Source organism: Leucopleurus acutus, assembly GCF_964270905.1.
Source record: "Leucopleurus acutus genome assembly, chromosome: 16".
NCBI classification, from domain to species: domain Eukaryota; kingdom Metazoa; phylum Chordata; class Mammalia; order Artiodactyla; family Delphinidae; genus Leucopleurus; species Leucopleurus acutus.
The window spans coordinates 53,089,275-53,114,915 of NC_139158.1; the positions used below are offsets into that span (position 1 = coordinate 53,089,275).

The window sequence follows — 25,641 nt, forward strand, 5'->3', positions numbered from 1 at the left end:
ATTTATCATGCTTACTGTGTGCTAAAATAAAATAATTTGAGGTCCTTGGCCTAAAGGACACCCCATTCTTGTGAGAGACAGACATAAAAGCAAGAATTTGGGTGCAATAAGATGTTAACAGGTGCTGAGATTGAAATCTATGCAGCATAAGGGTGAGGGTGAAAATAGGGTTTAGACAATTATAAAAGTGAGTTAGGGAAGGTTTCATTACAGAATGAAAGCTGATCCTTGAGTTTTGCCATGATATCAGGTCAAAAGACTCTTTTTCAGACTTCAATCGTGACAAAACACAGCAGTCACAAGTTAACAATGTTAAAACATATAAGCCATATTAGAGAATGTAGACTTTAAGATTGTTGAGGACCACTAAGAATACTGATCAGGGAAGCCGCCTCATCAGATTAGCATCTTAGAAAAATCATGCTTTGTGTCATGGACCTTCTCAATGGAGGTGGCAAAGCTGTGGTCAAGGAGGCTATTTAGGAAACTGCTGTTGCCCAGACAAGAGATGATTGTGGCTGACCTCCAGTAATGGCAGTGAGGAATCTGAGAGAGTGTAGTTATTTTACAAAATTAGTTCTGTTTCAAGTATTTAATTCACTCTCATCACAAAAGCTGGCTTAAAAACACCAAGGTCATTTAATTTTTTTAACCAACTTTTCAATTTTGGATTCCCAGTATATATAATTTTCTACAACTTTGTCCTCTAGGATATGACATAAATCTATTGAATTAGACTTTACTATCATGTGTTATTTTAAAAAAATACTTTGGGGCTTCCCTGGTGGCGCAGTGGTTGAGAGTCTGCCTGCTGATGCAGGGGACATGGGTTTGTGCCCCAGTCCGGGAAGATCCCACATGCTGCAGAGCAGCTGGGCCCGTGAGCCATGGCCGCTGAGCCTGCGCGGCTGGAGCCTGTGCTCCACAATGGGAGAGGCCACAGCAGTGAGAGGCCCGCGTACCGCAAAAAATAGTAATAATAATAAAAAATAAATACTTTGGCTTCTAGAACTTCATTCTATGGTCATTTTTACCAAGGACCACCACCACCACCATCACCTCTCTTTTTTCTTCTTATCCATATGTATTATTTACTTGCTTGTCATATTTTCATTATGTTTTGCACCCAGTACACAGTCCAAATGTTTGTTAAGTAAAATCCTCAGTGAAAACTACATGAATGTCTGTAATTAGAGAGAGCACAAAAGCAAGAGAAGGAGAGATAGGGCATTTGGCATTTGAAAGGAAATAACTTATCTATACATGTACAGTTTACATTGTCTAGTTTCTCTGTAACTATTCATTTCATTTATTTAACAAACAAGGATCATCACTATGACAACAGCTACATCAGGTGGTACACATGCTCAATCTGGGTGGAGGGGAGACAGGTGTGGCAAGGCCAGTTGTGGGAAATCCAGGTGTCAATATTTCACAGATCTTCATCCAGAAGTCACATGGACTGACTGAGAGTCATCTATCCTCTTTCATTTCCATTTTCCCAGAAAGACACAGATTATATTTGTAGGAACATGAAATCATGGGCAACTGAGAAGATCTCAGTGAAACATCCCCCCTTACCACCATTTTAAGAATTGCATTCTAATGAATGCAAATTGGACTGCAAGATGTAATCTCTTGCTGTGGTTAAACTCTGCCTTTGGAAAACTAACACAGACTCCAAACATGTACTTGAAGCAGGATTAGGTCTTTGCCAGAACTCACACTAACAAATGGCATTTGAGCAGACATATGCTTTTTAGAGTTGTGGGTTTTTTTAATTAAAAAAAAAATTAAACTAGGCTGTCTCACTTCGGTAGTGGATTTTGGTCTCTCAGAAACTTCTCTAACTCATTATTTTCCTATCTACAGTTTTTAAAGACATTTTCAAAGAATATTCAGTGTTCCTGGATTGTGTTTAAAGCTGCTGCCATGGAGCTAGGATTTAGTTACTAAATTCCTGTTGAGATAGCACAGAGTCCTGAGTTAGAAACTCCAAGGGCTTGAGGGTAAATCTTGAGTACTTACATTTCACTTTGGTATTTTAGATTAAGTATGGAAATAATGTGTTAATAAGATAGGAAATAGTGCTGTTCACTATTGACTATTGTGTTTGTCGATCAATTAGTGTATTAACTGGCAAATCAACAAATGTGGAATGGCATACCAGTAAACTCTAGGGATTAATGAAAATATCAAGGATTCATCAACATTTTGCTAAAGCCATTTTGACTCTCTCATTAAGGAAACATTTTTTCTCTCTGGGTTAAAATAAAATGTAAAACTATGGACAAGATTTCATAAGCAAGTAGTGAAAGGGGCTCGTATCTGGTCCTAAATGATTACTTTCTTTTTTTCTCTCGATACTCATGATCCTATCTTCTGAGCAAATCACTCTGTCATTTCTCCCTACATTCCCAGCACTGCCTGGAAGGACACAGAAAACCACTTGAAATGATAGAAAACAACAAACTATGACTTAAGTAGCACTTACTTCAAAATGAAAGGCTCATAATAACCATAATCCTCACTAGGATGAAAATTTATTGTTATAAACAAAACTCAAACAAACTTGCCAAAAGTATCCAGCAAATGAATCTTCTTCTATCTACTCATCTTCTTAGTTAACGCTCCCTGCACCATCAGATGAAAATAATAATAATAATAGTGCATATTCATCTGAGTGCTCAACATGTGTCAGGCACTTTCGAAGTATTCATTCAACTCCCTTAATCCACAAACCAATCTTATGTGCATCTTTATACCCATTTTGTAATTTAGTATACTGATGCACAAGAAAAAGTTAAATAACTTGCCACTTACACGGCAAGCAAGTAGCAGATACAGGATTCAAATATAAGTGGTCTTATTACAAAGCCTAAAGTATAATCTCTTTTTCATACTGTGTAGGATCAGTTTATTGACAGTATTCAATATCTCAAAACACAGGTTATAGCTACATGGTGGCAGGTATCTGCATATACATAGGAGGATTTCGTACATCTTCAATCACGGGGTTAATATATAGTTCATATATTTTGATTTTTTACCTTTTAATTTTATGTTTGGTATCACATACACAACTAGATAACCAGGGCAATTCCAAATACATTTTACATTGTTCATTAATGTTACTTATGGTTATATCTAGACTTTTAGAAAAATACCACACTACATCTCTTTATCAGAGTAGTAAACTCATGCAGACATTAAAGCTGAGCTAGCCAATATGGCAGCCACTAGCCAAATGTGGCCATTCAAGTTAATTAAAATTAAATAAAGGTAAAATTCCAGTTTCTCACTTACACTGCCACACTCCCATTACTCTATGGCTACATGTGCTATTTTATGGAATTACACAGATCTGGAACATTTCTATCATCACAGCAAAGTTCTATTGGACTGCACTGTATTAAGGCTGTGTCTTTAGAGAACCATTTTCCAAACATGTTTTAAATGATGGTATATTGGGCTTTTGGTTCAAAAAACTCTTACCAAAACTAAGACCCCACTGAAATTAAAGTATAGAAGTCCAAAAATATATAACACTTATGACAAAAAAGCAAAGGAAAATAAGAGGCACAAACAGCAAAGAAACCTCAAGAAATTTATGAAAGAAACAAAATGTAAGAGGTCGGGTTGACAGGAGGAAAATGAAAAGAAAACTGCCTCTGCAGGTAGTCTTTATGGGAACGACAGCAGGAGCAAGTCATATAATGGGATGCCTCAAGGGGCTCTGGGTGTCTAGTGTGACAGAGATGGGGGATGAAAAGTGGAAACTGAAAAGCAAGGGGATTAATTGGAGTTCTGTTTGTGAAGCTCACATACCAGCCAATAATCCTGTCCCCCTAGTGCAATAATAGGCAACTTGGCATAGTAGCTTGCTCCTTTTTAATGAACTAAATGGGTGCTGGGACAACCTATGGGTGGATGACCTTCACAACATGCCATGATACTGTCCTTATTCTGACACTGAAGTTCACAGTCCAGTAGCCCCTCAGTTGACTTTACTTGTCTTGTCCCACATGGAGTTCCAAGAATTTCTTCTCCAGGCAAAGACTTGGCAGGAATAAAATTGATTTGCAAAACAGCTCCAGAAGACTATATTAGCTCCCTAGTCTTTCTTCTTTGTATATAAGTGGAAAGTTTAACATCACAAGGCATTTCAGAATGCCTTGATTTAATATACAATATTTGTTTTTCTCTTGCTAACTTACTTCACTCAGTATGACAGTCTCTAGGTCCATCCATGTCTCTACAAATGATCCAATTTCATTCTTTTTTATGGCTGAGTAATATTCCATTGTATATATGTACCACATCTTCTTTATCTACTTGTCTGTCAATGGGCATTTAGGTTGCTTCCATGACCTGGCTATTGTAAATAGTGCTGCAATGAGAATTGGGATGCATGTGGCCTTTTGAATTATGGTTTTCTCTAGGTATATGCTCAGTAGTGGGATTGTTGGGTCATATGGTAATTCTATTTTTAGTTTTTTAAGGAAGCTCCATACTCTTCTCCATAGTGGCTGTATCAATTTACATTCCCACCAACAGTGCAAGAGGGTTCCCTTTTCTCCACACCATCTCCAGCATTTGTTGTTTGTAGATTTTCTGATGATGCCCATTCTAACTGGTGTGAGGTGATACCACATTGTAGTTTTGATTTGCATTTCTCTAATAATTAGTGATGTTGAGCACTTTTTAATGTGCTTCTTGGCCATCTGTAGGTCTTCTTTGGAGAAATGTCTTTTTAGGTCTTCTGCCCATTTTTGGATTGGGTTGTTTGTGTTTTTGATATTGAGCTGCATGAACTGTTTGTATATTTTGGAGATTAATCCTTTGTCAGTCACTTCGTTTGCAAATATTTTCTCCCATTCTGAGTTTTGTCTTTTCATCATGTTTATAGTTTCCTTTGCTGTGCAAAAGCTTTTAAGTTTCATTAGGTCCTATTTGGGTTCTTTTTGTTTTTACTTCCATAACCTAGGAGGTGGGTCAAAAAGGAAATTGCTGTGATGTAAGTCATACAGTGTTCTGCCTATGTTTTCCTCTAAGAGTTTTATAGTGTCTGGTTTTACATTTAGGTCTCTAATGCATTTTGAGTTTATTTTTGTGTTCCGTGTTATGGAGTGTTCTAATTTCATTCTTTTACATGTAGCTGTCCAGTTGTCCCAGACCACTTATTGAAGAGGTTGTCTTTTCTCCACTGTATATTCTTGCCTCCTTTATCAAAGATAAGGTGACCATATGTGTGTGGGTTTACCACTGGGCTTTATGTTCTGTTCTACTGATCTATAGTCCTGTTTTTGTGCCAAAAACCATACTGTCTTGATTACTGTAGCTTTGTAGTATAGTCTGAGGTCTGGGAGCCTGATTCCTCCAGCTCCGTTTTTCTTTCTCAAGATTTCTTTGCCTATTTGGGGTTTTTTGGGTTTCCATAAAAATTGTGAAATTTTTTGTTCTTGTTCTGTGAAAAATGCCATTTGTAGTTTGATAGGGATTTCATTGAATCTGTAGATTGCTTTGGGTAGTATAGTATTTTCACAATACTGATTCTTCAAATCCAAGAACATGGTATATCACTCCATCTTTTTGTGTCACCTTTAATTTCTGTCATCAGTGTCTTACAGTTTTCTGCATACAGGTCTTTTGTCTCCTTAGGTAGGTTTATTCCTAGGTATTTTATTATTTTTGCTACAATGATGAAATGGATTGTTTCCTTAATTTCTCTTTCTGATCTTTTGTTGTTAGTGTATAGGAATGCAAGAGACTTCTGTGCATTAATATTGTATCCTGCAACTTTACCAAATTCATTGATTAGCTCTAGTAGTTTTCTGGTGGCATCTTTAGGATAATCTATGCATAGCGTCATGTCATCTGCAAACAGTGACAGTTTTACTTTTTCTTTTCTGATTTGGATTACTTTTATTTCTTTTTCTTTTCTCATTGCCGTGACTAGGACTTCCAGAACTATGTTGAATAATGGTGGTGAGAATGGACAACCTTGTCTTCTTTCTGATCTTAGAGGAAATGCTTTTAGTTTTTCACCTTTGAGAATGATGTTTGCTGTGGGTTTGCCGTATATGGCCTTTATTATGCTGAGGCAGGTTCCTTCTATGCACACTTTCTGGAGAGTTTTTATCATAAATTGGTGTTGAATTTTGTCAGAAGCTTTTCTGCATCTATTGAAATAATCATATGGTTTTTATTCTTCAATTTGTTAATATGGTGTATCACATTGTTTTATTTGCATATATTGAAGAATCCTTGCACCCCTGCGATAAATCCCACTTGATCATGATGTATGGTCCTTTTAATGTATTGTTGGATTCTGTATGCTATTATTTTGTTGAGGATTTTTGCATCTATTTTCATCAGTGATATTACTCTGTAATTTTCTTTTCTTGTATTATCTTTGTCTGGTTTTTATGTCAGGGTGATGGTGGCCTCGTAGAATGAATTTGGGAGGGGTCCTCCCCCCACAATTTTTTGGAAGAGTTTGAGAAGAATGGGTGTTAGCTCTTCTCTAAATTTTGAAAAAATTCACCTGTGAAGCTATCTGGTCCTTGACTTTTGTTTGTTGGAAGATTTTTAATCACAGTTTCAATTTCATTACTTGTGATTGGTCTGTTCATATTTTCTATTTCTTCATGGTTCAGTCTTGGAAGGTTATATTTTTCTAAGAATTTTTCCATTTCTTCCAGGTTGTCCATTTTATTGGCATAGAGTTGCTTGCAGTAGTCTCTTAGGATGCTTTGCCAGTTGTAACTTCTTTTTCTAATTTATTGATTTGAGTCCTCTCCCTCTTTATCTTGCTGAGTCTTGTTAAAGGTTTATCAATTTTGTTTAACTTCTCAAAGAACCAGCTTTTAGTTTTATTGATCTTTGCTATTATTTTCTTTGTTTCTATTTCATTTTTTTCTGCTCTGATCTTTGTGATTTCTTTCCTTATACTAACTTTGGGTTTTGCTTGTTCTTCTTTCTCTAGTTCCTTTAGCTGTAAAGGTTGTTTGTTTATTTGAGATATTTCTTGTTTCTTGAGGTAGGAATGTATTGCTATAAACTTCCCTCTTGGAACTGCTTTTGCTGCATCCCATAGGTTTGAATCATCTTGTTTTCATTGTCATTTGTCTCTAGGTACTTTTTTATTTCCTCTTTGATTTCTTCAGTGATCCATTGGTTATTTTGTAATGTATTGTTTAACCTCCATGTGTTTGTGTGTTTTACGTTTTTTCACCTGTAATTTATTTCTAATCTCATAGCATTGTTGTCGGAAGAGATGCTTGATATGATTTCAATTTTCTTAAATTTACCAAGCCTTGATTTGTGACCAAGATGTGATCTATCCTGGAGAATGTTCCACGTGCATTTGAGAAGAAAGTGTATTCTGCAATTTTCAGATGGTACGTCCTATAAATATCAATTAAATCTATCTGGTCTACTGTGTCATGTAAAGCTGTGTCTCCTTATTAATTTTCTGTCTGGAAGATCTCTCCATTGGTGTAAGTGAGGTGTTAATGTCCCCCACTATTATTGTGTTATTGCTGATTTCCTCTTTTATATTTGTTAGCAGTCGCCATATGTAGTGTGGTGCTCCTATGTTGGGTGCATATATATTTATAATTGTTATATGTTCTTCTTGGATTGATCCCTTGATCATTATGGAGTGCCCTTCCTTGTGTTTTGTATCATTCTTTATTTTAAGGTCTATTTTATATGATATGAGTATTGCTACTCCAGCTTTCTTTTGATTTCCATTTGCATGGAATATCTTTTTCCATCCTCTCACTTTCAGTCTGTATGTGTCCCTAGGTCTGAACTGGGTCTCTTGTAGACAGCATATATATGGGTCTTGCTTTTGTATCCATTCAGCAAGCCTGTGTCTTTTGGTTGGAGCATTTAATCCATTCACTTTTAAGCAATTATCGATATGTATGTCCCTATTACCATTTTCTTAATTGTTTTGGGATTGTTTTTGTAGGTCCCTTTCTTCTCTTGTGTTTCCCACTTAGAGAAGTTCCTTTAACCTTTGTTGTAGAGCTGGTTTTGTGGTGCTGAATTCTTTTAGCTTTTGCTTGTCTGTAACGCTTTTCATTTTTCTGTTGAACCAGAATAAGATCCTTGCTGGGTAGAATAATCTGGGTTGTAGGTTCTTCCCTTACATCACTTTAAATATATCATGCCACTTCCTTCTGGCTTGTAGAGTTTCTGCGGAGAAATCAGCTGTTAACCTTATGGGAGTTCCCTTGTATTTTTGTTTATTTATTTATTTATTTTTACATCTTGATTGGAGTATAATTGCTTTACAATGGTGTGTTAGTTTCTGCTTTATAACAAAGTGAATCAGTTATACATATACATATGTTCCCATATCTCTTCCCTCTTGTGTCTCCCTCCCTCCCACCCTACCTATCCCACCCCTCCAGGCAGTCACAAAGCTGATCTCCCTGTGCTATGTGGCTCCTTACCACTAGCTATCTATATTGTGTTGGGTAGTGTATATGTGTCCATGCCACTCTCTCACTTTGTCACAGCTTACCCTTCATCCTCCCAATATCCTCAAGTCCATTCTCTAGTAGGTCTTTGTCTTTATTCCTGTCTTACCTCAAGGTTCTTCATGACATTTTTTTTTCTTAAATTGCATATATATGTGTTAGCATATGGTATTTCACTTTCTCTTTCTGACTTACTTCACTCTATATGAAAGACTCTAGGTCCATCCACCTCATTACAAATAGCTCAATTCCGTTTCTTTCTATGGCTGAGTAATATTACATTGTATATATGTGCCACATCTTCTTTATCCATTTATCCAATGATGGACACTTAGGCTGTTTCTATCTCCAGGCTACTGTAAATAGAGCTGCATTGAATATTTTGGTACATGACTCTTTTTGAATTATGGTTTTCTCAGGGTATATGCCCAGTAGTGGTATTGCTGGATCATATGGTAGTTCTATTTGTAGTTTTTTAAGGCACCTCCATACTGTTCTCCACAGTGGCTGTACCAACGCACATTCACACCAGCAGTGCAAGAGTGTTCCCTTTTCTTCACACCTGCCCAGCATTTATTGTTCCTAGATGTTTTGATGATGGCCATTCTGACTGGTGTGAGATGATATCTCATTGTGGTTTTGATTTGCATTTCTCTAATGATTAATGATGTTAAGCATTCTTTCATGTGTTTATTGGCAAACTGTATATCTTCTTTGGAGAAATGTCTATTTATGTCTTCTGCCCATTTTTGGCTTGGGTTGTTTTTTTTTTTTTTTTTTATTGAGCTGCATGAGCTGCTTGTAAATTTTGGAGATTAATCCTTTGTCAGTTGCTACATTTGCAAATATTTTCTCCCATTCTGAGGGTTGTCTTTTGGTCTTGTTTATGGCTTCCTTTTCTGTGCAAAAGGTTTGAAGTTTCATTAGTTCCCAATTGTTTATTTTTGTTTTCATTTCCATTTCTCTCGGAGGTGGGTCAAAAAGGATCTTGCTGTGATTTATGTCATAGAGTGTTCTGCCTATGTTTTCCTCTAAGAGTTTGATAGCTTCTGGCCTTACATTTAGGTCTTTAATCCATTTTGAGGTTATTTTTGTGTATGGTGTTAGGGAGTGATCTCACCTCATACTTTAAAATGTAGCAGTCCAGTTTTCCCAGCACCAGTTATTGAAAAGGCTGTCCTTTCTCCACTGTACATTCCTGCCTACTTTATCAAAGATAAGGTGACCATATGTGCGTGGGCTTATCTCTGGGCTTTCTCTCCAGTTCCATTGATCTATCTTTCTGTTTTTGTGCCAGTACCACACTGTCTTGATTACTGTAACTTTGTAGTATAATCTGAAGTCAGGAAGCCTGATTCTTCCAGCTCTGTATTTCGTTCCCAAGGTTGCTTTGGCTTTTCGGGGTCTTTTGTGTTTCCCTACAAATTGTGAAATTTTTTTTCTAGTTCTGTGAAAAATGCCAGTGGTAGTTTGATAGGGATTTCATTGACTCTGTAGATTGCTTTGGATAGTAGAGTCATTTTCGCAGTGTTGTTTCTTCCAATCCAAGAACATGTTATATACCTCCATCTATTCGTATCATCTTTAATTTTTTCATCAGTGTCTTTTAATTTTCTGCATACAGGTCTTTTGTCTCCTTAGGTAGGTTTATTCCTAGATGTTTTATTCTTTTTGTTGCCGTGGTAAATGGGAGTGTTTTCTTGATTTCACTTTCAGATTTTTCATCATTAATGCATAGGAATGCCAGAGATTTCTGTGCATTAATTTTGTATCCTGCTACTTTACTTAATTTATTGATTAGCTCTAGTAGTTTTCTGGTAGCATCTTTAGGATTCTCTATGTATAATATCATGTCATCTGCAAACAGTGATAGCTTTGCTTCTTCTTTTCTGATTTGGATTCCTGTTATTTCCTTTTCTTCTCTGATTGCTGTGGCTAAAACTTCCAAAACTATGTTGAATAAGAGTGGTGACAATGGGCAACCTTGTCTTGTTCCTGATCTTAGTGGAAATGCTTTCAGTTTTTCACCATTGAGGATAATGTTGACTTTCGGTTTGTCATATATGGCCTTTATTATGTTGAGGAAAGTTCCCTCTGTGCCTACTTTCTGCAGGGTTTTTCTCGTAAATGGGTGTTGAATTTTGTTGAAAGCTTTCTCTGCCATCTATTGAGATGATCATATGGTTCTTCTCCTTCAGTTTGTTAATATGGTGTATCACGTTGATTGATTTGCGTATACTGAAGAATCCTTGCATTCCTGGAATAAATCCCACTTGATCATGGTGTATGATCCGTTTAATGTGCTGTTGGATTCTGTTTGCTAGTATTTTGTTGAAGATTTTTGCATCTATGTTCATCAGTGATATTGGCCTGTAGTTTTCTTTCTTTGTGACATCCTTGTCTGGTTTTGGTATCAGGGTGATGGTGGCCTCATAGAATGAGTTTGGGAGTGTTCCTCCCTCTGCTATATTTTGGAAGAATTTGAGGATAGGTGTTAGCTCTTCTCTAAATGTTTGATAGAATTCACCTAAGAAGCCATCTTGTTCTGGGCTTTTGTATGTTGGAAGATAGTTAATCACAGTTTCAATTTCAGTGCTTGTGATTGGTCTGTTCATATTTTCTATTTCTTCCTGATTCAGTCTTAGCAAGTTGTACATTTCTAAGAATTTGTCCATTTCTTCCAGGTTGTCCATTTTATTGGCATAAAGTTACTTGTAGTAATCTCTCATGATCCTTTGTATTTCTGCAGTATCAGTTTTTACTTCCCCTTTTTCATTTCTAATTCTATTGATTTGAGTCTTTTCCCTTTTTTTCTTGATGAGTCTGGCTAATGGTTTATCAATTTTGTTTATCTTCTCAAAGAACCAGCTTTTAGTTTTATTGATCTTTGCTATCATTTCCTTCATTTCTTTTTCATTTATTTCTGATCTGATTTTTATGATTTCTTTCCTTCTGCTAACTTTGGTGTTTTTTTCTTGTTGTTGTTGTTCTTTCTCTAATTGCTTTAGGTGCAAGATTATGTTGTTTATTCAAGATGTTTCCTGTTTCTTAAGGTAGGACTGTACTGCTATAAACTTCCCTCTTAGAACTGCTTTTGCTGCATCCCATAGATTTTGGGTCATTGTGTCTCCATTGTCATTTGTTTCCAGGTATTTTTTAATTTCCTCTTTGATTTCTTCAGTTATCACTTCGTCATTAAGTAGTGTATTGTTTAGCCTCCATGTGTTTGTTTTTTTGCAGATCTTTTCCTGTAATTGATATCTAGTCTCAAAGCGTTGTGGTCGGAAAAGATACTTGATACAATTTCAATTTTCTTAAATTTACCAAGGCTTGATTTGTGACCCAAGATATGATCTATCCTGGAGAATGTTCCATGAGCACTTGAGATAAATGTGTATTCTGTTGTTTTTGGATGGAATGTCCTATAAATATCAATTAAGTCCATCTTTTTTAATGTATCATTTAAAGTTTGTGTTTCCTTATTTCTTTTCATTTTGGATGATTTGTCCAATGGTGAAAGTGAGGTGATAAAGTCCCCTACTATGAATGTGTTACTGTCGATTTCCCCTTTTATGGCTGTTAGTATTTGCCTTATGTATTGAGGTGCTCCTATATTGGGTGCATAAACATTTACAAATGTTATAGCTTCTTCCTGGATCGATCCCTTGATCATTATGTAGTGTCCATCTTTGTCACTTCTAATAGTCTTTATTTTAAAGTATATTTTGTCTGATATGAGAATTGCTACTCCAGCTTTCTTTTGGTTTCCATTTGCATGGAATATCTTTTTCCATCCTTTATATTCAGCCTGTAGTTGTCTCTAGGTCTGAAGTGGGTCTCTTGTAGACAGCATATATATGGGTCTTGTTTTTGTTTCCATTTAGCCAGTCTGTGTCTTTTGGTGGGATCATTTAATCCATTTACATTTAAGGTAATTATCAATATGTATGTTCCTATTCCCATTTTCCTAATTGTATTGGGTTTGTTATTTTAGGTCTTTTCCTTCTCTTGTGTTTCTTGCCTAGAGAAGTTCCTTTATCATTTGTTGTAAAGCTGGTTTGGTGGTGCTGAACTCTCTCAGCTTTTGTTGTCTGTAAATGTTTCAATTTCTCCTTCAAATCTGAATGAGATCCTTGCTGGGTAGAGTAATCTTGTTTGTAGGTTTTTCTCCTTCATACTTTAAATATGTCCTGCCAGTCCCTTCTTGCTTACAGAGTTTCTGCTGAAAGATCAGCTGTTAACCTTATGGGGATTCCCTTGTGTGTTATTTGTTGTTTTTCCCTTGCTGCTTTCAATATGTTTTCTTAGTATTTAATTTTTTACAGTTTGATTAATATGTGTCTTGGTGTATTTCTCCTTGGATTTATCCTGTATGGGACTCTCTGTGCTTCCTGGACTTGATTAACTATTTCCTTTCCCATATTAGGGAAGTTTTCAACTATAATCTCTTCAAATATTTTCTCAGTCCCTTTCTTTTTCTCTTCTTCTTCTGGGACGCCTATAATTCGAATGTTGGTGCATTTAATGTTGTCCCAGAGGTCTCTGAGACTGTCCTCAGATCTTTTCATTCTTTTTTCTTTATTCTGCTCTTCAGTAGTTATTTCCACTATTTTATCTTCCAGGTCACTTACCCGTTCTTCTGCCTCAGTTTTTCTGCTATTCATCCCATCTAGAGTATTTTTAATTTCACTTATTGTGTTGTTCATCATTGCTTGTTTCATCTTTAGTTCTTCTAGTTCCTTGTTAAATGTTTCTTGCATTTTGTCTATTCTATTTCCAAGATTTTGGATCATCTTTACTATCATTATTCTGAATTCTTTTTCAGGTACACTGCCTATTTCCTCTTCATTTCTTAGGGCTGGTAGGTTTTTATCTTGCTCCTTCATCTGCTGTGTGTTTTTCTGTCTTCTCATTTTGCTTATCTAACTGTGTTTTGGGTCTCCATTTTGCAGGCTACAGGTCCATAGTTCCTGTTGTTTTTGGTGTCTGTCCCCATTGGCTAAAGTTGGTTCAGTGGGTTGTGTAGGCTTCCTGGTGGTGGGAACTAGTGCCTGTATTCTGGTGGATGAGGCTAGATCTTGTCTTTCTGGTGGACAGTTCAACGTCCAGTGGTATGTTTTGGGGTGTCTGTGGGCTTATTAGGATTTTAGGCAGCCTCTCTGCTAATAGGTGGGGCTGTGTTCCTGTCTTGCTAGTTGTTTGCCATAGGGTATCCAGCACTGTAGCTTGCTGGTCATGGAGTGAAGCTGGGAGCTGGTGTTGAGATGGAGATCTCTGGGAGATTTTCACCATTTGGTATTATGTGGACATGGGAGGTCTCTTGTGGACCAGTTCCTGAAGTTGGCTCTCCCACCTCAGAGGTACAGCACTGACTCCTGGTTGCAGCACCAAGAGACTTTCATCCACATGGCTCAGAAGAAAAGGAAGAAAAAGTAGAAATAAATAAAGAAAGAAAGAAAGAAAGAAAGAAAGGAGGGAGGGAAGGAGGGAGGGAGGGAGGAAGATGAGAAGGAAGAAAGGTAGGAAGAAAGAGATAAAATAATATAAATTAAAGTAAGATAAAATAAAATAAAATAATTAAAATAAAGAGTAATTATTCAGAAAAAATTTTTAAAAACCCCCAAAAAACAACAACAACAAAAAAAAACACGGACGGATAGAACCCTAAGACAAATGGTGGAAGCAAAGCTATACAGACAAAATCTCACACAGAAGCCTACACATGCACACTCACAAAAAGACGAAAAGGGGAAAAAATAATAAATCTTGCTCTCAAAGTCCACCTCTTCAATTTAGGATGATTCACTGTATATTCATGTATTCTACAGGTGCAGGCAGGGTACATCAAGTTGATTGTGGAGCTTTAATCCGCTGCTTCTGGGGCTGCTGGGAGAGATTTCCCTTTCTCTTCTTTGTTCTCACTGTTCCCAGGGCTCAGTTTTGGATTTGGCCCCGCCTCTGCATGTAGGTCACCGGAGGGTGTCTGTTCTTCGCTCAGAGAGGACGGGGTTAGAGGAGCAGCTGCTTCGGGAACTCTGGCTCACTCAGGCCAGGGGGATTGAGTGGTACGGAATGCAGGGCGAGCCTGCGGTGACAGAGACTGGCGGGACATTGCACCAGCCTGAGGCGTGCCATGCGTTCTCCCGTGGAAGTTGTCCCTGGATCCCGGGACCCTGACAGTGGTGGGCTGCACAGGCTCCCTGGAAGTGGGGTGTGGATAGTGACCTGTGCTCGCACACTGGCTTCTTGGTGGCGGCGGCAGCAGCCTTAGTGTCTCATGCCCTTCTCTGGGGTCCGCGCTGTTAGCCGCGGCTCGCGCCCGTCTCTGGAGCTCCTTTAAGCAGCACTCTTAATCCCCTCTCCTTGCACACGAGGAAACAAAGAGGGAAGAAAAAGTCTCTTGCCTCTTCAGCAGGTCAGGACTTTTCCCCGGACTCCCTCCCGGCTACCCATGGTGCACTAATCCCCTGCAGGCTGTGTTCACGCTGCCAACCCCAGTCCTCTCCCTGCGCTCCGACCGAAGCCAGAGCCTCAGCTCCCAGCCCCGCCCGCCCTGGCGGGTGAGACAACAAGCCTCTCGGGCTGGTGAGTGCCAGTCGGCACCGATCCTCTGTGCAGGAATCTCTCCGCTTTGCCCTCCGCAGCCCTGTTGCTGTGCTCTCCTCCATAGCTCCGAAGCTTTCCCTCTCCACCACCCGCAGTCTCTGCCCGCGAAGGTGCTTCCTAGTGTGTGGAAACCTCTCCTCCTTTACGGCTCCCTCCCACTGGTGCAGGTCCCGTCCCTATCCTTTTGTCTCTGTTTATTCTTTTTTCTTTTGCCCTACCCAGGTACGTGGGGACTTTCTTGCCTTTTGGGAGGTCTGAGGTCTTCTGCCAGCATTCAGTAGGTGTTCTGTAGGAGTTGTTCCACAAGTAGATGTATTTCTTGTGTATCTGTGGGGAGGAAGGTGATCTCTGTGTCTTACTCTTCTGCCATCATCCTGTTCAGCCTCTTCCCTTGTATTTTGTTTGTCATTTTTCACTTGTTGCTTTTAATAATTTTTCTTTGTCTTTAATTTTTGTCAATTTGATTACTTTGTGTCTCGGTGTGTTTCTCCTTAGGTTTACCCTGCCTGGGACTCTCTACGCCTCCTGGACTTGGGTGACTATTTCCTTTCCCATGTTATGGAAGTTGTCAACTATAATCTCTTCAAATATTTTCTTGGGTCCTTTCTCTCTCTCTTCTGCTTCTGGGACCCCTATAATGTGAATGTTGGTTCGTTTAATGCTGTCCCAGAGGTCTCTTAGGCTGTCTTCATTTCTTTTCATTCTTTTTTCTTTATTCTGTTCTATGGCAGTGAATTCCACCATTCTGTCTTCCAGGCCACTTATCCATTCTTCTACTTCAGTTATTCTGCTATTGATTCCTTCTAGTGTATTTTTCATTTCAGTTATTGTATTGTTCATCTCTGTTTGTTTGTTCTTTAATTCTTCTAGGTCTTTGTTAAACATTTCTGGCATCTTCTGAACCTTTGCCTCCATTCTTTTTCCAAGGTTTTGGATCACCTTCATTATCATTATTCTCAATTCTTTTCTGGAAGGTTGCCTATCTCCACTTCATTTAGTTGTTTTTCTGGAGTTTTATCTTGTTCCCTCATGTGGTACATAGTCCTCTGCCTTTTCATTTTGTCTATCTTTCTGTGAATATGGTTTTTGTTCCACAGGCTGCAGGATTGTCATTCTTCTTGCTTCTGCTGTCTGATCTCTAGTGGATGAGGCTGTCTAAGTGGCTTATGCCAGCTTCCTGATGGAAGGGACTCGTGGTGGGTTCAGCTGGGCATTGCTCTTGTGTGCAGAGCTCAATACAACTTTAATCTGCTGGTCTGCTGATGGGTGGGGCTGAGTTCCCCCCTGTTGGTTGTTCAGTCTGAGATGACTCAGCACTGGAGCCTACAGACCCTTTGGTGGGGCTAATGGTGGACTCTGGGAGGGCTCACACCAAGGAGTGCTTCCTAGTACTTCTGCTGCCAGTGTCCATGTCCCTGTGGTGAGCCACAGCTGCCCCCTGCCTCTGCAGAAGACCCTCCAACACAAGCAGGTAGGTCTGATCCAGTCTTCTATAGGGTCAGTGTTCCTTCCCCCTGTGTCCTGATGTGCACTCTACTTTGTGTGTGCCCTCCATGAGTGGAGTCTCTGTTTCCCCCAGACCAGTCAAAGTCCTGCTATCTAATCCCAGTTAACTTCAAAGCCTGCTTCTCTGGGAATTCCTCCTCCCATGGTTGGGAAGCCTGACATGGGGCTCAGAACCTTCACTCCTGTGGGTGGACTTCTATGGTATAATTGTTTTTCTGTTTGTGAGTCAACCACCCAGAAGTTATGGGATTTGATTTTATTGTGATTGCACCCTTCCTACCATCTTGTTGTGGCTTCTCCTTTGTCCTTGTATGTGGAGTATTTTTTTGGTGAGTTCCAGTGTCTTCCTGTCGATGATTGTTCAGCAGTTAGTTGTGATTCTGGTCCTCTCGCAAGGGGGAGTGAATGCACATCCTTCTACTCTGCTATCTTGGACCAATCTAGAACATGTGAATTTTTAAGGACACAAATATTCAGTCTATACCACATGGGTTTAACATTTCCATGTACCTATAATTTTAGAAGAAAAATATTTCTAGCATTATTTTGAAAAATGGGAACATTTAAAAAGCAGTATTCCATGAAACACAGTTTGGAAGATGGTGATTTAGCATAAAACTTTCAAACAACCAGAATTATAAGTTCTCCTGTGAATCTTTTTTTATTATTCTTGTCAGGTCTGCCTTTGATCTCCATTGCTGAATTTATGAATATATACAATGTTCTGTATCTACCTGCTTAAGTTTCCAAAATCTGATTTCACTACAACCTTGGGCTATCTTTGAGTGTTAAATTGGAGAACCAGTGTTATTTTTGTAATTCTGTTAGAAAATGTTTTTTATTGGGAGAATATTGAAAATAATAGTTAAAATATAAAGTATAAAAAAAGTTGGAAACTGATTTAAGAAAATGTTAATCTATTATTTAAAACTATATTTTCAGAAACCAATACATTTTGAAGCATGATTAGAGGTGTAGCATATAATTTTAATATTACATTTTTGTATATTTCAATGGGAAAAATACATTTAATTATAGAACACTATTACTTAAAATAATTATTAAAGTTATATCTTTATATTAAGGAATGTTTTGGAAATAGACTTGTTCATCACCTGTTGTACTGAAAGTGCTTGCTACTTGGATGTTCTTTTATGTTATTAAATTGTAGAGGAATATTTATATTAAATGCTAAATAATATGATCTTGTTAATAACAAAATTACTTAGCAAGAGTATTTACTTTTCAGGATAAATACATTTTTAACTGCATGTCAATTTTCTGTCTATTGATAATTCTATTTTATCATTAAATTGTTCTAAGTGTTAACCTTTTTTGGCCAAAGAAGCCATCACTATAATTCCAGATTTAACCCTTGAGGGTATTTCTGTGTTAAAATTTCCAAGCAAGATACGTATGTATGAGGTCAGCTCCCTTTGACTGGGATGCTTTGGCCTCAGAACTCAAGCCTTTATTAAGTTGCCTTTTCCATACAATGGTTGTCTTGCTCTTTCTAGGTGATGATGCCAGGGAGGCAGTTAAACATGGTTTGGACGGGATCTTGGTGTCAAATCATGGGGGTCGACAGCTCGACGGGGTGCCAGCCACTGTGAGTTTTGGCAAATGCCTCAACTGGTATTCCCATTTCTATCCCACTTTTGGCTATCTCTATGACTGCCTTTCCTTGTGTATATATTTTTGTGTGAATACTCAAGGTAAAATATGTATGAATATAGGTAAGAGCTCAGATTTTAAGTTTAGTGGCAAGTAACTACCTAAATTAGATCACTATTCGGTCTATTTATTTGTAAACTTATAAAAGTCTGTGTTAAATACCAAGCCATTAGTAGGCAGGGATTATTCCTGTTTTCATAAATATACCAATAAGTATATTATAAATTGGAGTATGAAAGAAAATATTATGCCATGAGTTTCCTGGAGGTGGGAGTTGAAGAACTGCAGAATGAGGGCAGGTGGAGAAAGGAGGTAGAAATCCTGTGGTCCAGGTGAGGAGATGTCTGCTGCAAACAAGCTACTCTGTTGGAGCTGTGAACTACCTTGGCTGCATATTGGAATCACCTGGGAAACTGTAAAGAATCCTAATTCCCAGGCTGCACCCTAGATCCATCCATCAGAATCTAGCAGGACCAGGGGAGGCAGAGGCACTAGTATTTTTGACAGCTACCCAGGAGATCCAATGTGAATCTATGTTTTGTATACACTGTACACACTGTGCTAGGCAAATAAGAGTCCAGAATCCAGATATAAAAGTAAACTAAGCTGGTTGGAATGATTTGGGATGGAGTTAAAACTGTAAAGGAGAGCAATTAGCTCCAAAAAGGCCAAGAGCCAAGGAGTCCAACCAGGGGTTGATTTTAAGATCAAGAATTGGTGGGCCCAGAAGTGGATCAAAAGTCATGGAGGCAGACACATATCTAGGGGTGGATTTCATGGATCCATGATCTAGAATGGAGGCCAGGAGCTGTAGGTGGAGTGGGGTGGGGGCCCTTACAGGCTGTCCACTTGTGAGAACATGACCAAGATTCTTTTAGATGAGGCAATGGGACTGCAGTTGCCGTTCACCTCTGCTCTGTTCTCATGTGGACCCCTGTTTTTACGAGTGTGAGTCTAAAAGTGGAATGGGAAAGAGTGAGATGTGTTTGGGGAATACCAAGGAATCCATTTTGTTTGCACTACCTGGTGGGAGTCGGGAGTCCTGGGAAATACACCTGCTAGGAGAGGTCTGGGAGGAGGTCCTTTAATATTATGTCATTGAATATGCAATAGCAAAGCCCTGAGTTAGCAGCAACGAGTATCACAAATTGGACTGTGGCATTACAGGGGGCAGGAAGATCAATGAGGTGGCCCGCATAATTATGAGAGCCAAGGAAAGAGAGAAGGGCCTGACCTGCTATGGGGCAGAAGGACTCAATAGCCCCTCCGAATTTCAGTTTTTTCATCTTTTAAAGTTTAAAAATCAATTAAATTACTTCTTTGGTGCCTTTAAACTTTAGTGTTCTATAATCTCAATTATCTATCATAGGCAAAGTAAGCTAGCATCATGTAACAAAACTTAAATAAATATGTATCTACAAAATAATGTGGATGGACTTCCTAGGCCATCATTTCTGAGCTGGATCATCATATGCATTTCCCCCTTTTGTCAGAACCATTTAGTCATAGTTAATAGGGGATGGCTTTAATTGGGATGAATATTTGAATTTATTCAAATAATTTAGTAAAGTAGTAGTGGATTACTGTTGCATTAAACTAGCAGGCTGATTTAGCTAAAGCCACGGATGCTGTGTAGTTTAGGGCAGATTGAATGATGACAGGGGGCTATTGGGTATACGCACTTGCACTCAGACTTTTTCGTGAAGCACTAATGGGCTAATGATAGGAATGAATCAAGTCTTTGCACGCAGTCAATAATTAAAATCATAAAATTGGAAGTTGTCAGCTCTTTCCAATTCAGCATTACTTATAAAGACCCATCTTTTTAGGTGATATTAAACATTGCCTGCAGTGGACGGTGAAGAGCTCCTTTGGGCAGGGAGAAGATGGTCACAGTTCAAGGCTTTTCCGCTGATTTATGACTTTCTTTTGTATGAAGATGTAGACTTAGTGTGCAGGCCAAATTCAGTTTGTTTCCTAAAAATAAAATTTAAATCTACTGAAATCAAATCTAACTAGATTTTAAGGGAAAAATATCTAAATGGTGTGATTTATTTCCTTCTGGCTGAGGGGATATGGAAACTTATCTAAAAGAGTTTTTTGAGTTGTGGTCTCAGAGACTATTTTAAGAAAAACAATTACCCTCCCCTTTGCATGATGTGTGCATGACAGGAGATGCTTGCTTGAGTTTTGCCTCCTACTTTAGAGCAAATTTAAGGTGCATGACAATGAGAGGAATGTGAAACAGTATTGAGTTTATAGTGAAGGTGCTTTTCTCTCAGTATGGTGGTTTTGAAGTGTGTGGCAACTTGGAGGATGCTGTGGTGTAGAACTTTTCAGTAGATACACAGAAGGACTTGCTCTCCTGCACATTCTGTGACATCATAATTCAGAGCCAAAGAGGCAACATGATTTCACTGGCAGAGCATTGAAATGAACCCAGAGTTTTGGGTTCAAGTCCTTGTCTTGCCTCCTCTGAGGGGTGAGAGCTGGGTGAGCAAGTTGCTCAAACTTTTCAGCCTGAGCCTCTTCATAACGTTGTGTTGGTTGCAAAAATAGAACATCTGGATTATATGATTTCTACATTTCTATAAATCACAGAGTTTCTTTGTATGGAGAAATACTTATCACTAAGAGTCCTAGAACAGGAGTTTGACTTAAGTTCATCTTAATGCAACGCTACCAAGAACCACTGCCAGACCCCTGCTACAGCAAAGAGTTTAAAAATAAGTTCATGTTAAGATCCTTACCCTGAAGGTAATAATGTGGCCAAGACTTGTCTTGGAGTAATTAGCGAATGATATGGCAGAATCAAATCAATTTCCAAAATCCACAGTACTGGAACATCTCAAACTGGGGTCTAAAGACAAATTCTCTGGAGTCTTTGAACCCTAGGAGAATTCTTTTTTCATTTTTGTTTTGATGCTAACTGGACCCAAAATACCTTAAACTTAAAAATATGACATTCCTTTCTAGTCAAAATTCTCAACTGTAAAACCTTTTCAGAAAATAAACTTTGGGTTGTTAAATCAGTGTTTCTAAAGTTGAGTCCTTGGGCATATTCTATGAGATCTTTCATTTTTCCTTCTGAAAGGAATTCATGAAATTCTACCTTTGAGAGACACTTGATATATCAGTTAGCTTTTGCTGTGTAACAAACCACTCTGAAATTTACTGGCTAAAATCCAACAGCCATTTATTCATGTCACAACTTTGTGTGTTGGCAATTTGAGCTGATATCCACTGGGAGGTTTTTCTGGTCCTGGCTGGGCTCACTCATATGCGTATGTGGTCCATTGCTGGGTCTACTAGGGCAGACTAGTGTAGGATGACATCAGCAGGGATGACTCTGCATCGTCTCACATCTAGCACATTAGGTGGCCTGGTTTCCTAGAGAGCAAGTGGAAATATGCAAAGCCTCTTGAGCTCTAGGCTTAGAACAGGCACACTGTCACTTCTCTCTTGTTCTATTGGTGAAAGCAAGTCACAAGGCTAGTTTAGATTCAAGGGGTGAGGAAGTAGACTCTTCTGGCTCCATTTCTCCCTCATGATGGGAGGAGCGGAAATGTCACGTTGCAAGGAAATGGAGATAGGGAAGGAAATAGTTGCAGTCATTTTTACAGTTGCAAACAATCGCCAGACCTATATGGACCAGTGATTTTCTAAACGTGCTTAGTAGAACTCACATCCCCACCCCCAGGCAGGGCTGCCTGGTGAAGCGTGATGGGTAGAGAGTCAGAGGAGGACTTGTGGGCAATGGCCTGGAATCTGTCTCCTTCACTGTTAACTAAAGCACCTCTGGCTTTTCTGCTTTTGTTTGTGCTCAACTGCTTTGGTTTGGAAATCAAGAGTATAGGACTGGATGCTATAAGAAGGTAGAAAGATGGAAGCCCCCTGTGAGTGGAAGTTTTGTGGGACAGGGGGGACGTGGAAGTGTGTACCTTGAGCAGGAACAGGAAAGAGGGGGGCTCTTTGGGAGTCAGATCCCTGTGGGATTCATTTTGGATTCCTTAAACTGCCTGGCATAATGCCTGGAATCTGCCAGGTAATCAATAAAGTGTTTGATAAATCAATGAATGAGATATATGTATATGTATAGCTGATTCACTTCATTATAAAGCAGAAAATAATACACCATTGTAAAGCAATTATACTCCAATAAAGATGTTAAAAAAAAATCAATGAATGGATGGATGAGTGAGTAGTAGTACATTGGAATCTTACCGTATTTTCCTGTAGATTAACTCTGCTGGAGATAAGCCTGAAATTAGTTGTCTAAAGAACCTTTAAGGAAAGAAAAGCTGAAATGAATTGTCTCTTAGATGTGTAGCAAACTGAAAAAAAGGGAAACAGAACAGTCATAAAATAGTGGATTTTTCTACTACATTTACTTATTTAATCTGCTCTGATCAGAATTATTCTGCATAATATATACACAGTAAAACTGCAGCTCCAGAAAGAAGAAAGGGAGGATAGAAATGCTCAGCTATGGATAGAACATCCTTGTCCAAGGACACAGGAAACACCAATCTGGACTAAATTTTATAACCCAGGATCCACATTTTAAGTATCCTTATTAGTTTATTTTTTAGGCTAGTTTGGGCATTGGAAATATCCTGAACAGACTTGATTTGCGTGACTGTGAAAATGTGTATTGAACCCAAGCTAGCTAATATTTTTCTTTGGTTTTGGTTTCAAATGGGGAAATATGCTTAATTATAGCTTGCATCATCACTTGGAAATTGTAGCATTTATATGTTGATGTAACTTGCCTGACTGTAAAAAGAGGACTATGTATAGGTAAAGGGACGTATGTAAATGGATCCAAAGCATGTTTGGCCAGGCAGAAAAGCCAAAAGGAAAAGGGGAAAATCACACTACCTGCCAAACGTTTTAGGGGCCCTGCTCCAACTGTTGCCTTCACTTCCTCCAAATCTGTAGTCAGGTTTGGTCTTCAACCTTTTACACAAAACTCTCTTTAAGTTGAGCCTCTAAAATTTTAGGGGAGAAGTAGGCAAGCTTTTGAGTGATTTCAGCACAATTATTTCTAGAAAAACTGCACTTGAATGTATGGACTTAATTTTATATTTAAATACTTGGGGATGAAAGTGGATAATTTCTACAGATTTTGATCTACAGGTCACCTTGAGGATTGTTTCCACCCTCAAGTGCAAAGATTCACATCAAAGTAGCCAATTGTATCAGTTACTAGCTATTAAAATTGTTGGCTATTAGCCAACGTTATGAGCTAGAAAACAAAAGATTAAAAACTCAGTGATTTAAATCAACAGAGTCTTTATTCCCATGAATCTTTGTGTCAACTGGGGGTCTGCTGATCTAGATTTGGTACTGGTTAGATGGCTGTGCTCCAAGTTTCAGGTCCAGCTGGGCTTGGATGGGGCAGCTCTGCTTGCTGAATATTTTCTCTGGGTCTAGCTAAAGGGAAAGCACTGCCTGGGGGATTCTCCTCCCATGCAAGGTGCAGGAGAAAATTGAAATGCACGAGGTCTCTTAAGGCCTATGCCCAGAAACAGCACTCTGCCACCTCTGCTCAAGTGTCATTGGCCAAAGTAGTTGCAAGGCCAAGGCCACTGTCGAGTAGTGGCAAGTGCACTCTGTTTCTTTTAGTAGGAAACACTGCCAAGTGGTCTTGGAAAAAAGTGGGTTCAAAGTGGTGTGAAGAATTAAGAACAATAGTGCAATCTACCAGATCGACCTCAATGAGGATCTTATATTCTCTAGTGCTGATATAAGCCTATCATCAATTGCCAATCAAGATGAGGATCTTCAAGTTTCATGTGGTCATTTTCCTTAAAGGCAAGAAAAATGTTATCAGGGAGAATTCTCTAATGTACAGCTGGATGTTTCCTATATTATTATATATATTTGCTACATTATTGTACATATTCCTGTATTTTGGATGGGAAAATCAGAGACTAAGATTTTCTGTGACTGGTGGTGTTTGCATTTTTATATACCATTTCTTCTACCACAACCTGAGTATGAATTTTAACAACTCATTTTTCAATGAGTAAATAATGTTCAGAATAATTTATATGAGCAAGATAATTCATTTATATTTATGTGTTTAATGAAAAAACAGCTCTGTGTCTTTTAAGATCATTACGTGCTTTTAAATTGTGTTTATATATTTTTTGGATCATGATATTTGAATTTGAATATCAGGAATAGAATAAAACCCTTGGATTTTGATAGAAAAATAAGTCAGTTCCAAATTTAGTTGGTTTTTTGTTACTAGCATTTGCACCTCTTATTTTAGGAGGGAATAGCTTTACTGTTGATTCTAAACCTAGCCTCTTTCACTCTAAGCCCTGTCAGGTGGTTGGTGGCCTGAGGAAGTTGAATTGGAGAACAATTCAGCGTGCATAGTATCACTTTACTGACCTCTTGTCTCCACAGATTGACGTTCTGCCAGAAATTGTGGAGGCTGTGGAAGGGAAGGTGGAAGTCTTCCTGGATGGGGGTGTACGGAAGGGGACCGACATTCTGAAAGCTCTGGCCCTGGGAGCCAAGGCTGTGTTTGTGGGGAGACCGATCATTTGGGGCCTGGCTTTGCAGGTAATGAGAGGACAAAGCAATAAATATATAAAACAGGATGACTCAACTGTGAAATAAATCTGTGAAACCATTCAGACTGACTTACTCAAAAGATCTGTGTCTTCTATTTGCTTAGGGAGAGAAAGGCGTTCAGGATGTCCTTGAGATACTGAAGGAAGAATTCTGGTTGGCCATGGCTCTGAGTGGTAAGACTTGGTACTCTCATTTACAACTTCTTTTCTTCTGGGTGTCTTTAGGCCAGGCTCCTTGGTGGAGAGAAGTGAATTTGAAGGGGAAGAGGATGGAATCATTTGGAGTGTAATTCAATTTAACGTTGGCTGCATACTCACAGCTGTAGTGCAGAGTGCTCTCTGGACGGAGAAACTCCACAGTGTGTGCTGTCTGGAGTGGTCACTTAGCCTTTGACAGTCTTCTCAGGGATATTTTGGTGAGTCTTACTAGTACCTTAATGGTGAACACTACATTGAACCCTTCCTCCTCTCTTAACACATGAATGAGAAATCTAACTGGCTAGTCAACAGCTCCATCTGGATGTCTAAGGGGCATCTCAAAGTCTACCTGTCTAAAACTAAACTGCCAACTTTCCCCTTTAAACCTGCTCTACCTTCCAACTCTCCAGTCTCAGTTCATGTTAATACTATTATCTCAGTTGCTCAGATCAAAAATCTTAAGTCACTCTTGACTCCTTTTGTCTCTCATACCCTCACATCCACAGAGGTGCTTTCTGTAAAAGAGACCTACTCACCACCTCCTCTGCCACCAGCCTCTCTGGAGCCTTCAT

General features: G+C 38.7%; 1 protein-coding gene across 1 annotated transcript in view; it reads left to right on the plus strand.

Annotated features, from left to right (window-relative positions):
• Positions 1 to 25,641, plus strand: part of HAO1 (hydroxyacid oxidase 1) — a 62,448-nt gene that overhangs the window by 34,578 nt on the left and 2,229 nt on the right. The window contains exons 5-7 of the mRNA XM_082857479.1: positions 18,125 to 18,216; positions 24,702 to 24,860; positions 24,976 to 25,045. Of these exons, the coding sequence (XP_082713605.1) occupies positions 18,125 to 18,216; positions 24,702 to 24,860; positions 24,976 to 25,045 (321 nt within the window). The remainder of the gene's footprint in view (positions 1 to 18,124; positions 18,217 to 24,701; positions 24,861 to 24,975; positions 25,046 to 25,641) is intronic.